Source organism: Psammomys obesus, unplaced genomic scaffold, assembly GCF_907164565.1.
Source record: "Psammomys obesus unplaced genomic scaffold, mPsaObe1.curated_primary_1811, whole genome shotgun sequence".
Classification (NCBI taxonomy): domain Eukaryota; kingdom Metazoa; phylum Chordata; class Mammalia; order Rodentia; family Muridae; genus Psammomys; species Psammomys obesus.
The window spans coordinates 25,651,652-25,663,661 of NW_026593286.1; the positions used below are offsets into that span (position 1 = coordinate 25,651,652).

A 12,010-nucleotide genomic window follows, 5' to 3' on the forward strand; every position below is an offset into this window, starting at 1 on the left:
AAATATCTGGGCTCAGGAGGTCCTGCAGAAACTGATGAATCACCCAAGGACCATGCATGAAGAGGACCTAGAACCCCTGCTCAGATGTAGCCCATGGGTGGCTCAGTCTCCATGTGGGTTCCCTATTAAGGGGAACAGGGGCTGTCTGTCTCTGACATGAACTCAGTGGCCAGCTTTGATCACCTCCCTGGCAAGGTGGCCTAAGTAGGCCACAGAGAAAGAGGATCCAAACAGTCCTGATAAGACCTGATAGGCTAGGGTCAGACAGTAGGGGAGGATGACCTCCCCTATCAGTGGACTACGAGAGGGACATATGGGGGAGGAGAGGTAGGACTGGGAGGAGATCAGGAAAAGGGCTACAGCCAGAATACAGAGTGAATAAATTGTAATAAATAATAATACAAAAATTTGTTTAAAAAAATCAATGGATATAGCAGTTATGTTTATATAGAGGTATATATGCTGTGTGTCTGTTTTCATAACTAATGTCTTTATGCATTAAGCAACAATAATTAATGTTTTCTTCGTCCATGCTCTACTATTATATGCCAAAAGCCATCTCTTTTACTAGAATGATGTAAATCTAGAGTTAAGAAACATATTTGCAGATTAACTGATCAAAATATAGAGTACGTAGCAAGAGACACTAAGTTTTGAAATACTTACAAAGGAAATGGAATGGGAGTATAGCTGTTTCCTGGAAGCAAATTAGCAAAGATGGCTTTCATGGTTGACTTTTCCTTCACTTGGCTGTCTGTGGATCCCAGCAAATGCCCATCAAATACATCTAGGATGAAAAATATCCTATTTATCCATGAACATTCAAGTAAAACAAAAAGTAAAGCGTCTGTTTTGTTTATTTTTCTCTTGAGAATACAGACATAGTGAGCATCACAAATATAAACTATGGTTTATATTTTCTGGTCTAAGATAATAGCTCTTGGGAAATGAAATGTACTCAGCATGCACTCTAAGAGGCATGTTTAATTCCTCACATTTGAAACTGAGATCATGCTATTTCAGTGGTCTCTTGCCACCACAGGACCCCCGAGGGAATTACTGTGTGAGCATGCCTGAGCTGCCACAGTGCTGCCCTCCAACTCACAGATGTGCACTCTGGTTACTACACCTGAGCTTAACAGCAATGGTGAGGTGAGCCCAAGTTTAGAATTAGGCAGTTATTGCCTAACAAAAACCAAGGAAAAGAAAAGCAAGGCATAGGTTATTATAATGTAAATGTTTGTTGAAAAAACATGGTGGAAATTTCTTTCACTTTGCAAAGCAATAATAATACAGTTTAAACACCTTTAAAAAGATGCCCCCAAAGGGTGGCTAACACTGAATAATATTATTTTACTAGGACATTTACATACACAAAGTGATGTATGTCAAGTAGTGCAAATAATGGAAGGAGGGCCAAAATGAAAGGCTTTATTTAAAAAGGTACTTTTTAAAATAGTTTATTATTTTTTATAGACATGAGTGTTTTGCCTGAATATCTATATGTATACCATAAGTTTGACTGGTGTCCAAGGAGAGGTATCAGAAGAGCGAATCAAATTTCCTGGAACTAGAATTACAAACAGTTGTGAGCTGCCATGTGGGTGCTGGGAATCAAACCCAGTCCTCTGAAAAGCAGCAGGTGCTCTGAACATTGAGCCATCTCTTCAGCCCCTTAAAAATGTCCTTTAAACAAACATTAAATTAAAAAAAAATCTAAAAGATAAGAAAGCAATATGCCAAGTACCATGCATGGAGATAACCTAGAACCCCTGCACAAATGTAGCCCATGGCAGTTCAGTGTCCAAGTGGGTTCCATAGTAATGGGAACAGGGACTGTCTCTAATGTGAACTGATTGGCCTGCTCTTTAATGACCTCCCCCTGAGGGGGGAGCAGCATTACCAGGCCACAGAAGAAGACAATGCAGCCACTCCTGATGAGACCTAGGATCAGAAGAAAGAAAAAGAAACCCTCCCCTACCAGTGGACTTGGGAAGGGGCATGCGTGGACAAGGGGGAGGAAGAGAGGGATTGGGAGGGGAGGATGGAGGGAACTAGAGGAAGGATACAAAGTAAATAAAGTATGATTAAAAATAAAATTAACTAAAAATTAAAAAAAAAGCAATATTCAAAGAATTAGCCATGTTTTTGATGTTGTTTTGGTTTTTTTTTTTTTTTTCCCCAGAGACACATATAAAGCAAGGAATCATCTCAGTCTCAGACTCAATGAAGTTGAATAAAATGTGGCCCAAACCTTACCTTCAGAGCCACTGGCAGTATCTAGGTCGGAGGGCCCTCCCACTAACTGCTCAGCCAGTGCCTCAGGAGGAGTGGGAAGCTGAAGATGGGCGGAGCTCGTGGAGCTCTGACTGGACAGGGTTGTCAAGAATCGATCCTCTAAAGAAATACAATCAATCTTAAATGAATCATTTAAAACAACCAGTCCTAAAACTCACCTAATAATACTTTTCAGATACCAAATCATATTTCTACTTCTACTTCTTTTTGTTTTGTTTTGTTTTGTTTTTTGAGACAGGGTTTCTGTTTAGCTTTGGCTGTCCTGGACTCACTTTGTAGAGCAGACTGGCCTTGAACCTATATTTCTACTTCTTAAAACAGAATTTCACCTTTTCATATATTATCGAGGTCATGTAATTCATGATTATATGATTGAACTACAAACAAATCTTGTGACAAAACTATATCAAACAATTCTGACCTCTACCCAACAATGTTACAATGTCTACCTAAATATTAATCGGCTTAATAGAGAATGGAATTAGAATGCTGTGGGAAAACAAACTTACATGCTCATTCTGAAAGACAAAAAAAATTAGTATTATTATTTTAAAAATGGTAAGTTCTATGCAATAGCCTGCCTACGTAAATTTCCTCAGTTTCTAAGATGATACCAAGTAATTGAAGAAAGAAATTTTAAATCTAGAAAACAATGTAATGGCATAAAGTATAAATTAATCATGCTAAGATAGATCCTTGTAATAGAATAGGGAGGCTGACCAGCATGAGCAAAAGAGAAACTCAATGACAGGTTTTGTTCTTTTCCTACTGGCTGCCTTCAACACATTGTATGCATTTCTACATCCTAATCTACATTCTCAAAACATACTGTATGGCAGTCTCAAATCAGTAAGACTTATAAATGCTGTATAAAGAGAAAAATAACTATGTGTATTAGAAAATGATACTCACATTAGCATTTAAAAGCAATTTACAGAGAAAAAAAAAATCTCTTTAAAGGCAAGAACAAGAGGTCACCAGACTGAAGACCAACCTTTTTCTCCATTGTGAAGTCCTGGAGAAATATTCCTTGGAGATGTGTCCATTGCACTTATCTATAGAGAAATAAATATTCTATTCTTAAGGATGCATTTTTTAAAATCACATTTTAAAAGTATTCTAACCTGGTGAATTTTGGAAATTATGACCTCAGGACCTGTTTCCACTAAAATATTACCTCTTTATAGTTTAAAGTAGCTCTTACCACTTTAATTAAACCTGAGTACATTCTTTTTGCTGAGTGATGGGATTAAAGGCGTGTGCCACCATGTCTGACTAAACGGCATTTATTGGTTCGGTTAAAAATAACCCTATTATATAAATATAAATATAAAAACTACCTGAAGAGTAAAGCTATTTTCCAAAGTAAAAAAATAAAAAAAATTCCACTAATGAAGAGTATCACTGTTTTACATTTTCAGAAATATCCTAGCTGTCTGGCTAACTAAAAGACAGTTAGGTTCTGTATTTACTCTCCTGAGATGTACCATTACAACACCAGCCCTAGCTTTACACAGACATGCAGTTTATAAAGAGAAATCTGCAGGCAAAGACCCATACTTTGAGAATGTTGCTGTGAGCAGTAACTCACACCTTGGCAAAGACATCTAGGACAGCTGTGTGGTCAAGTAAGCTTACTTAGTGCTTATCCATCTGGTGTATCTTCTTAACATTCTATCACTCATGGACATACATTATAAGGACTACAAGGCCCTAGACAATTTAGTTAGGAGCCGTTTCTTATGTCAGTAAATATTACCAAATAGAGAAATCTCACTGTGCACCTTCCACTAAATAACCCACCACTATTACCTACTCTGTCATCAACATTCTATTTTCTTTCGAGTTTTCTACAATCTTGGTCACTAAATCCTTCTGAGCCCATGTGTTTTCTTTCAGTCTCTTTTTAACCAAATGTTTAAGGTAAATGTTTCATGAGATACTATGGCCTTTGTTCACAAATGCATGCCATGTAACCAAGAGTAATTCCTAAACCAAAATAAGCACGCAAAACAATTTATGAAGGCAGTACAACAGCATTTCACATCAATTTTCAACCTTCCAATAGCACATCACCGACTGGGTGATGGTGTATTTTCAAGTTTATGCCTACAGACATTACTCAAAAGGCTATACACTGATACATCTTCAGCACACAGCGACATCATCAGGAGTCTGTGTTAGTTATTAACAGCCCTGAATTAGGTGGTAAATACTAACATGCACATCACCTTCGGTAACATTACTCTTTTCTAAACATTAAGAGGAAATACGGGAAATACAATTCCTAAGTAGTTGTTAAACAGACAAAAAGGAATTATTCTATTTCCTAAAATTTCTTAAAGCACCTAGATCTATCATTCCATCAAAACATTCCTCTAAAATAGTCTGCATGATGTAAAAAGAAACACTCTCTCAAAGCCCTTATGATATTAGAATACGAGGCCATTACACTAGCATTAATTTGTGTGAAATTTGGGAAACCTGGTAAGAATTCTAAAAGCTCAAACATATCCAGCTGCTAGTGCATATATTCTTATTCCAATTATTCCAACAAGCACAAACCTAAGTATTGCTGTGAAGAGATTTTGCAAATGTAATAGTGCCAAGTCAGCTGACCACAAAATAAAGAGAAATTCAGATACAAGTACTTTGAGTACACAAATCTTAAATCTATGTACATCAGAGATAAAGAGGTGATGTGAGCACAGGAAGGACTGGACCAGTGTTGAAAGCCTTGAAGATGAAGCTGACTGCAGGGCAGGGAATGCAAGCATCAACAGCTACCAACAGAAGATCTGTCACTATAGAAGCTGAGTCCTGTCAACATCCTGAATGAGCTTGGAAGATGCTGATCCTCAAAAATAAGAGAAACCAGCCAGGTGTGGTGGCACATGCCTGTAATCCCAGCAACTGGGGAGACAAAGGCAGGCAGATCTCTGTGAGTTCGAGGCCAGCCCAGACTGCAAAGTGAGTCCCAGACAGCCAAGGCTACACAGAGAAACCCTGTCTCAAAGAAGAAGAAGAAGAAAAAAAAAAAAAAAAAGAATCCAGTCATGCATGCCACTACAAAATAATAAATCCACATCTTTGAACACTAAGCTTGTGATACTTTGTTATCAACAAAAGAAAACAATCCAGTTGGAAAAGGAGCTATGTAGTGCAGACACCGTAAGAAGAGCTTCTCATTAAAGCACAGGGATAAAACACCCAAAGCTACACAGTAAGAAAAGTGAGGGCTTGAGAGAAGGGTCTGCAGTTAAGGGCACCTGCCACTCTTCAAGAAGACCTAGGTTTAGTTACCAATGTCCACATGCTGGCTCATAACCATCTATAACTCCAGTTCAAGGGGATCGATGCCCTCTTCTTGCTCTGTGGACTCTAGGCACATAAAAGGTACACATACATACATGTAGGCAAAACACTCATGCTCATAAAATAAGTAAACAAGCTGGGCGTGGTGGCACAAGCCTGTTATCCCAGCACTCAGAGAGGCAGAAGCAGGTGGATCTCTGTGAGTTTAAGGACAACCTGGTCTACAAAGTGAGTCCAGGATAGCCATGGTGACAAAGAGAAACCCTCTCTTGAAAAACCAAAATAAATGAATATATACATAAACAAACATATTTGAGAAAAAAATGAAAATTGAGCCCTCTACTATATACTTTACTATACACTTTTTCTCAAATGAGAACCTATAGCCTTTCCTTTGTAATATCATCAATAATGTCTCAGGTAGATCAGCCTTCTGACGAATATTTCAAATAAATAAATTATAACACATTATTTCAATTGGGGTTAGAAAATAAAAATAATCCAGATCATATCTCCCTGAACACTCAGTTTGACTGAAAACTTTATGCATTAAACTACCACTCCTAAGTGTTAGAAATCAAACTGTATATCCACTGATGAGACAGCAAAGACAACGCTATGCTTTATTACCTTGCTTTCTTCGCCTTGTCTCAGTCTCCCAGGACTGGGAGGAACCGAAGGCCTCTTTCTACCTTTTTCCTGCTGGAAAAGGTCCTGCAACCTATAGCCATAGGCAAAAAGGACATGGTTTTTTTTTTTTTCAATACCTTAAATTATATTTATAAACTTTTTCTTGTAATAGAGTTTATAGTTGTGCGTAGCCACTACTGAATTCTTATGATAGCCAAAGATGATTCATGGCACACTGACCCATTTCAATCCACTCAGTAGCACACACATTTGAAACAGCAAAGAGGGCTATTTTCTCTTATCTTAACAAACTATGTAAAGGCTGCAATATGTTTTAAAGGATGCAAAGAACAAAGGTCAAAAAATAAAAATTAAAAAAAAAACTGTAAGTAAGAAAAGGAATATCCATAATTAATAAAGATCATTACATTTAAAATACTGGGACTGGGAATTTAGCCAAGTAGTAGAGCACTGCCTAGCAAATACAGGCCTTAGGTTTAGTCCCCAGAACCAGAAAATAAATTTTGAAATTTTATGGTAAAACTAATTTGGTAACAGTATCAACAAAAACCCAACAAGGTCATACCTGCTGTTCCATGCCTGCAGCACTTCACAGAGGCTTTGCTTCTTGGCAATGAGTGACTCAAAGATGGACTGTAGCTGCTGAGGGGTGTCCACAGAGGAAGACATAAGCCTGGCTTGCATCTTCTCAGTCCAGTTCTTGAACTCGCCCTCTTCCATCTGGAAGGCAATAGATAGAAATTCCGTAAGCTGAAACACCATACAGACAGGGGTTTCTAGGAATCAGTATTTTCGGGATTTTCTATGAAAGAAACAAATTACCTCTTTTTGTGCAAAGATATCTTCCATTTTTTCCTCTCTTGTTTTGCTAAATGTATCCGTTTTCAAGGATGCAAGTCTTTCATCTACAGCTAGGTATACCTGGGAAACTCTAAAAGGAATGACAGAGTACCATACATGAAGGTAAAGCTGAATCAAACCATTATCAGAGAAATTAGGAGGAAAGGTATTTTATAGAAAACTATAGGTAAAATATCTCATCAAAAAACAGATGAAATTTTGCAAAGTGAAAAATAAGGAATCAAAGAATTTACTTCAAAAATTTAAGTTGTCAGTTTTAAAGGTATCTTCCTACATTATTTGAGCTTCGCTTTTTCATTCTGAGTATACACATATAATTAGAATATAATTAGAAAAGGAAAGTTACTCACATTTCAAAAGAAGAGTTAAATGAATAAGTCTGATACTAAATCACCATGGATTACAAACATGAGCAAGCAAAAATGTATCACCAAAGAAATTAAAACCTACTTCTGAAAAAAGTCCTTAAGATCCTGAAGAAGAGACACCTTCAGTGGGGCTTGACGTTTAATGAATATTTTTGGTAGTGGAACACACACTTCAAGGAGCCGAATAGGAGAATAACTGAGGGAAGATGAAAAAAAAAAAAAAAAAAAAAATATATATATATATATATATACATACATATATATACGAATATATATATGTATATATATATTCGTATATATATATGTATATATATGTATATATATATGCATATATGCAAGTGATCAATTAAATTCTAATAAGCATAAAGTTTCATTAAGACAAAAAAGATTAACTTTCAACCATGGTAAATATAAATATCTTTCCTAATATTGAGAGGATTTTGTTTATCCCTGCACTGTGATGCCATTTTATTTACTTATTTATTTATTTATTTATTTATTTATTTAATATTAGTTACAGTTTATTAACTTTGTATCCCAGCTGTATCCTGCTCCTTCATTCCCTCCTAATCCTACCCTCTCTCCCTCATCTCCTCCCTGTCCCTTTCCAAGTCCACTGATGGGGAGGACCTCCTCCCCTTTCATCTGACCCCGTTTTATCAGGTATCTTCAGGACTGGCTGCAAAGTCCTCCTCTATGGCCTAGCAGGGCTGCTCCTCGCTCGGGGTGTGTGGGGGTGGGGGTGGTGGTTGGGGTGTGGGGGTGTGGGGGAGGGTGTGGGTGGGTGTGTGTGTGTGTGTGTGGGTGTGTGTGTGTAGTCAAAGAGCCAGCCATTGAGTTCATGTCAGAAATAGTCCCTGTTCCCCTTACTAGGAAAAGCCACTTGGCATGGGCTACATCTGAGCAGGGGTCCATACACGGTCCTTGGTTAGAGATACAGTCTCATAAAAGACCCCTGTGCTCAGATATATTTGGTCCTTGTGGAGCTCCTGTCCTCTCCAGGTCATACTAACTCCCCCTTCTTTCATATGGTTGGTCTCAGTATCTGCTTTGATACACTGCTGGGTAGAGTCATTCAGAGGCCCTCTGTGGTAGGCTCCTGTCCTGTTGTTTTCTACTACACCCAATGTATGCTGGTCCAATTGGATGTCTACATGCAGAAAAATGAAAATAGATCCATATTTACCACCCTGCACAAAATTAAAGTCCAAGTGGATCAAAGACCTCAACATAAAACCAGATACACTGAATCAGTTAGAAGAAAAAGTGGGGAAGAGCCTAGAACTCATTAGCACAGGAGACAACGTCCTGAACAGAACACCAACAGCACAGGCTCTAAGAGCAACAATCAAAAAATGGGACCTCATGAAACTGAAAAGTTTCTGTAAAGCAAAAGACACTGTCGTTAGAACAAAACAACAGCCTACAGACTGGGAAAGGGTCTTCACCAACCCTATATCTGACAGAGGGCTGATATCCAGAATATATAAAGAACTAAAGAACTTAAAAAGCAATAAATCAAGCACTCCAATTAAAAAATAGGATACGAAGCTAAACAGAGAATTCTCTGTGATGCCATTATTTATACCTCTGAGGGGCCATCTGCTATAAAAACAGCCATGAATTTAATGCAAACTTTCCCTATTGATCTGAGGACACATGAAGGTATTTATTACATCCCAGGTCTTAAGGGTTCTTCATGTATCTTCACTTCCTTTCTAGCCAAGGTATTGACTAGTAAATGCTACACTCAACCACAATCATCTGAGATTCACCATTTATTCTGCAGAGGAAAGGGCTCCCCTTCTCCCTGAAGGCCGCCTTGAGCTTCTGGGATACTTTCCCCCCTTCCCCTCCCCCTGGCCCCCAGGAAGCCTCCACCTGGCTTGAGTTTTAGAGCCCTGAGCTCCTTTGATCTTATGCTTCACCCTTTTCCTCCCAGGAGAAACACGCATTTCCATTTTCTGCCCAGAAGTCCTACAATAGCTTGTAAGCCAACAGGTGGATTCTGGCAAACCAGATACCATTTGAAATGTCTACAGCAGAGTGGGGACCAGATGACTTTCCTTTAATAGGTTACTTTTGACTGCTGATAGCAGGCTACAGGAACAAGGCTAAGAGCCTGCGTGGAGCTACTACAAGAACCTCCTGCTAAAACAAAAGAGGCTTAGCCACAGTGGTAGTGTTTAGGGCGGTGAAGCATTGTTATTAGTAAGTTCTGAGGGCAGAGCCTAAAGGCACTGTTACTATTTCTTGAACTTGGAATTTTAGCTTTTTCAGAAGTATCTTAGAAGCTCATGGTAACTAATATCTCAGCAAAATTCTCAAATTTCAGATGCCAAAACAAAGGTCAAGAGTGAGTCAGAAAGCAGAAAAAACAATCAATGTTTAAACCATGATTCCCATCACTTGACAGCTCTATGAGTGAAATATACCAGATTATTATCCTTGCTTGTAATAAGCTAATAATACTACTTAGTTCTTTGGATAGAGAATAACTAACAGTAAAAGCTCTTATACTACATTCCTTTGTATTTGCAAGGTTAGAGACAAGGGAAGATACATATGCCCAAATTCAACCCAATAATGGAAGTGTTCCAACTAATAGGAATGTGAAATATATAACAATGTTGTTTTCTTACCTGAAAGACGCCACCATCTGGTTATAAGAGAAATACTGGTGATAATCATGGTGGATAGAGTGACCACACGGCTCAGCATTTGCTCTGCGTGTGTACTGGTGCCCATAAAATCGAAGTTCAAGGTACTTTGCAAACGACATAGACCAAGATTCATTTGAAAGTGCAACAACTGGTGTTACCTGAAGTTCAGGAAAAAGAAGTAATAAAAGTAAAATAAATTATATACTGAAAATCTCACTTTTGAAAGATGTATTTTCTATTTTCCAAGACAAACTTATTCTCGCTGAAGGAAAAAGAAACTGAGAAAAAAATAAAATATTCAAAATGAATCTGACCTGGGAGGAGGGAAGAATTGCTATAATAATCCCCCAAGCACCATCAATTTGCTAGTACACTGTTTATTTTCTTTGTTTACAAATTTTTAAATGGCCACTGGGAATGGCCATACACTGACCTGTTTCCCACTGCTGGGCATTTTAGATAACCAGGCTTTCTTTATGTGCATGATGCTCTAGTGAGCATCCTTATAAGCACACTCAGAAATAGATACAATTATCCCTTAGAGTAAATCAGTGAGGGGGGCAACAACAGATCAATGGTCTTTTTGCCACACTTCCTTCAAATCAGGTAAATTCATTTATATGTTTTCAACAACAGGAACTGAAAATACCAAGTTTCTCACTTCCCTACCAACCCTACAAGTTATTCATATTCCAAATGTTATTTCTTTAAAAAAAAAAATAATTTTACTTACTTCATTTATATTTGACTTCATTTATGCTTCAATTATGCTAATGAATAAATCTTATTTGCATATTTACTGGCAATTAATATTAAACTGCTTTGCTGCACCCCTTACCCATTTTTTTTTAACTATGTGGCTTACAAAATTCAATACTACACTAGAAGCTTTTCTTGTGTGTATTAACAAAACTCTTAGCATAATCCCATAATTTTTTTTAATCTTAAATGTGTAAGCCAAAGAATGAAAAACAAACCAAAATTTAGCTAGTTACCTAATTCAATGGTCAATCTATAACAGTGGTTCTCAACCTGTGGGTCGTAATCCTTTCACAGGGGTTGCCCAAGACCATTGAAAAACAGATATTTACATTACAATCCATAACAGTAGCAAATGGTTATGTTGTTATGAAGTAGCAATGACAATAATTTTATGATTGGGGGTCACCACAACATGAGGTGGTCACAGCTTTAGGAAGGTTGAGAACCACTGATCTACAGAGCTCACAACAAAATGCTACCAGCTATCCAAATGGAACCAGAACCAAAAGGCCTATGGGTATAAAAATAAGACTGGGAACTAGCTTAAGGGTAAAGCACTTGCCTAGCATGTACATCCTGATCCCCACTAACACACACAAAAAAGTAAGGAAGACTTGATCATTACTATGAATCACTGCAGGTCAGTACAGTCCCATCTTACAAAGAAAACTAATGTCACCATTCTCAAATGCTATACTAACAAACACACTACTATTTTATCTACAATTCTCATAAATGCTTTCCAAGCATATTCCAAAATACATTAAGATAATAATGAAAGCAATTTGACACATATTTGCTTCCGTCTTTATAATAATACTTTATATTAAATAGTTTATATTAAAAATGTTATACAAACTGAAGAAATGGCTCAGCAGTTAGGAGTACTGGGTTTATTACAGAGGCCCAGGGTTTGATCCTAGCATCTAAACGATATCTCACCATCATTTGTAACTACAGTGTCAGGGGATTCAACACCCTTTTCTGACCTTCTTGGATACTAAGCACATATATGGTACACAAACCTACATGAAGGCAAACATGCATATATATATATATATATATATATATATATATATATATATATATATA

General features: G+C 37.5%; 1 protein-coding gene across 5 annotated transcripts in view; it reads right to left on the minus strand.

Annotated features, from left to right (window-relative positions):
• Positions 1-12,010, minus strand: part of Pikfyve (phosphoinositide kinase, FYVE-type zinc finger containing) — a 95,632-nt gene that overhangs the window by 19,168 nt on the left and 64,454 nt on the right. For all 5 annotated transcript variants that reach the window (XM_055616667.1, XM_055616665.1, XM_055616668.1 and 2 more), the window contains 8 exons: positions 10,136-10,314; positions 7,576-7,689; positions 7,087-7,195; positions 6,830-6,984; positions 6,244-6,334; positions 3,293-3,353; positions 2,260-2,397; positions 667-787 (listed from right to left, as the gene is read on the minus strand). In XM_055616667.1, coding sequence (XP_055472642.1) covers positions 667-787; positions 2,260-2,397; positions 3,293-3,353; positions 6,244-6,334; positions 6,830-6,984; positions 7,087-7,195; positions 7,576-7,689; positions 10,136-10,314 — 968 coding nt within the window. The remainder of the gene's footprint in view (positions 1-666; positions 788-2,259; positions 2,398-3,292; positions 3,354-6,243; positions 6,335-6,829; positions 6,985-7,086; positions 7,196-7,575; positions 7,690-10,135; positions 10,315-12,010) is intronic.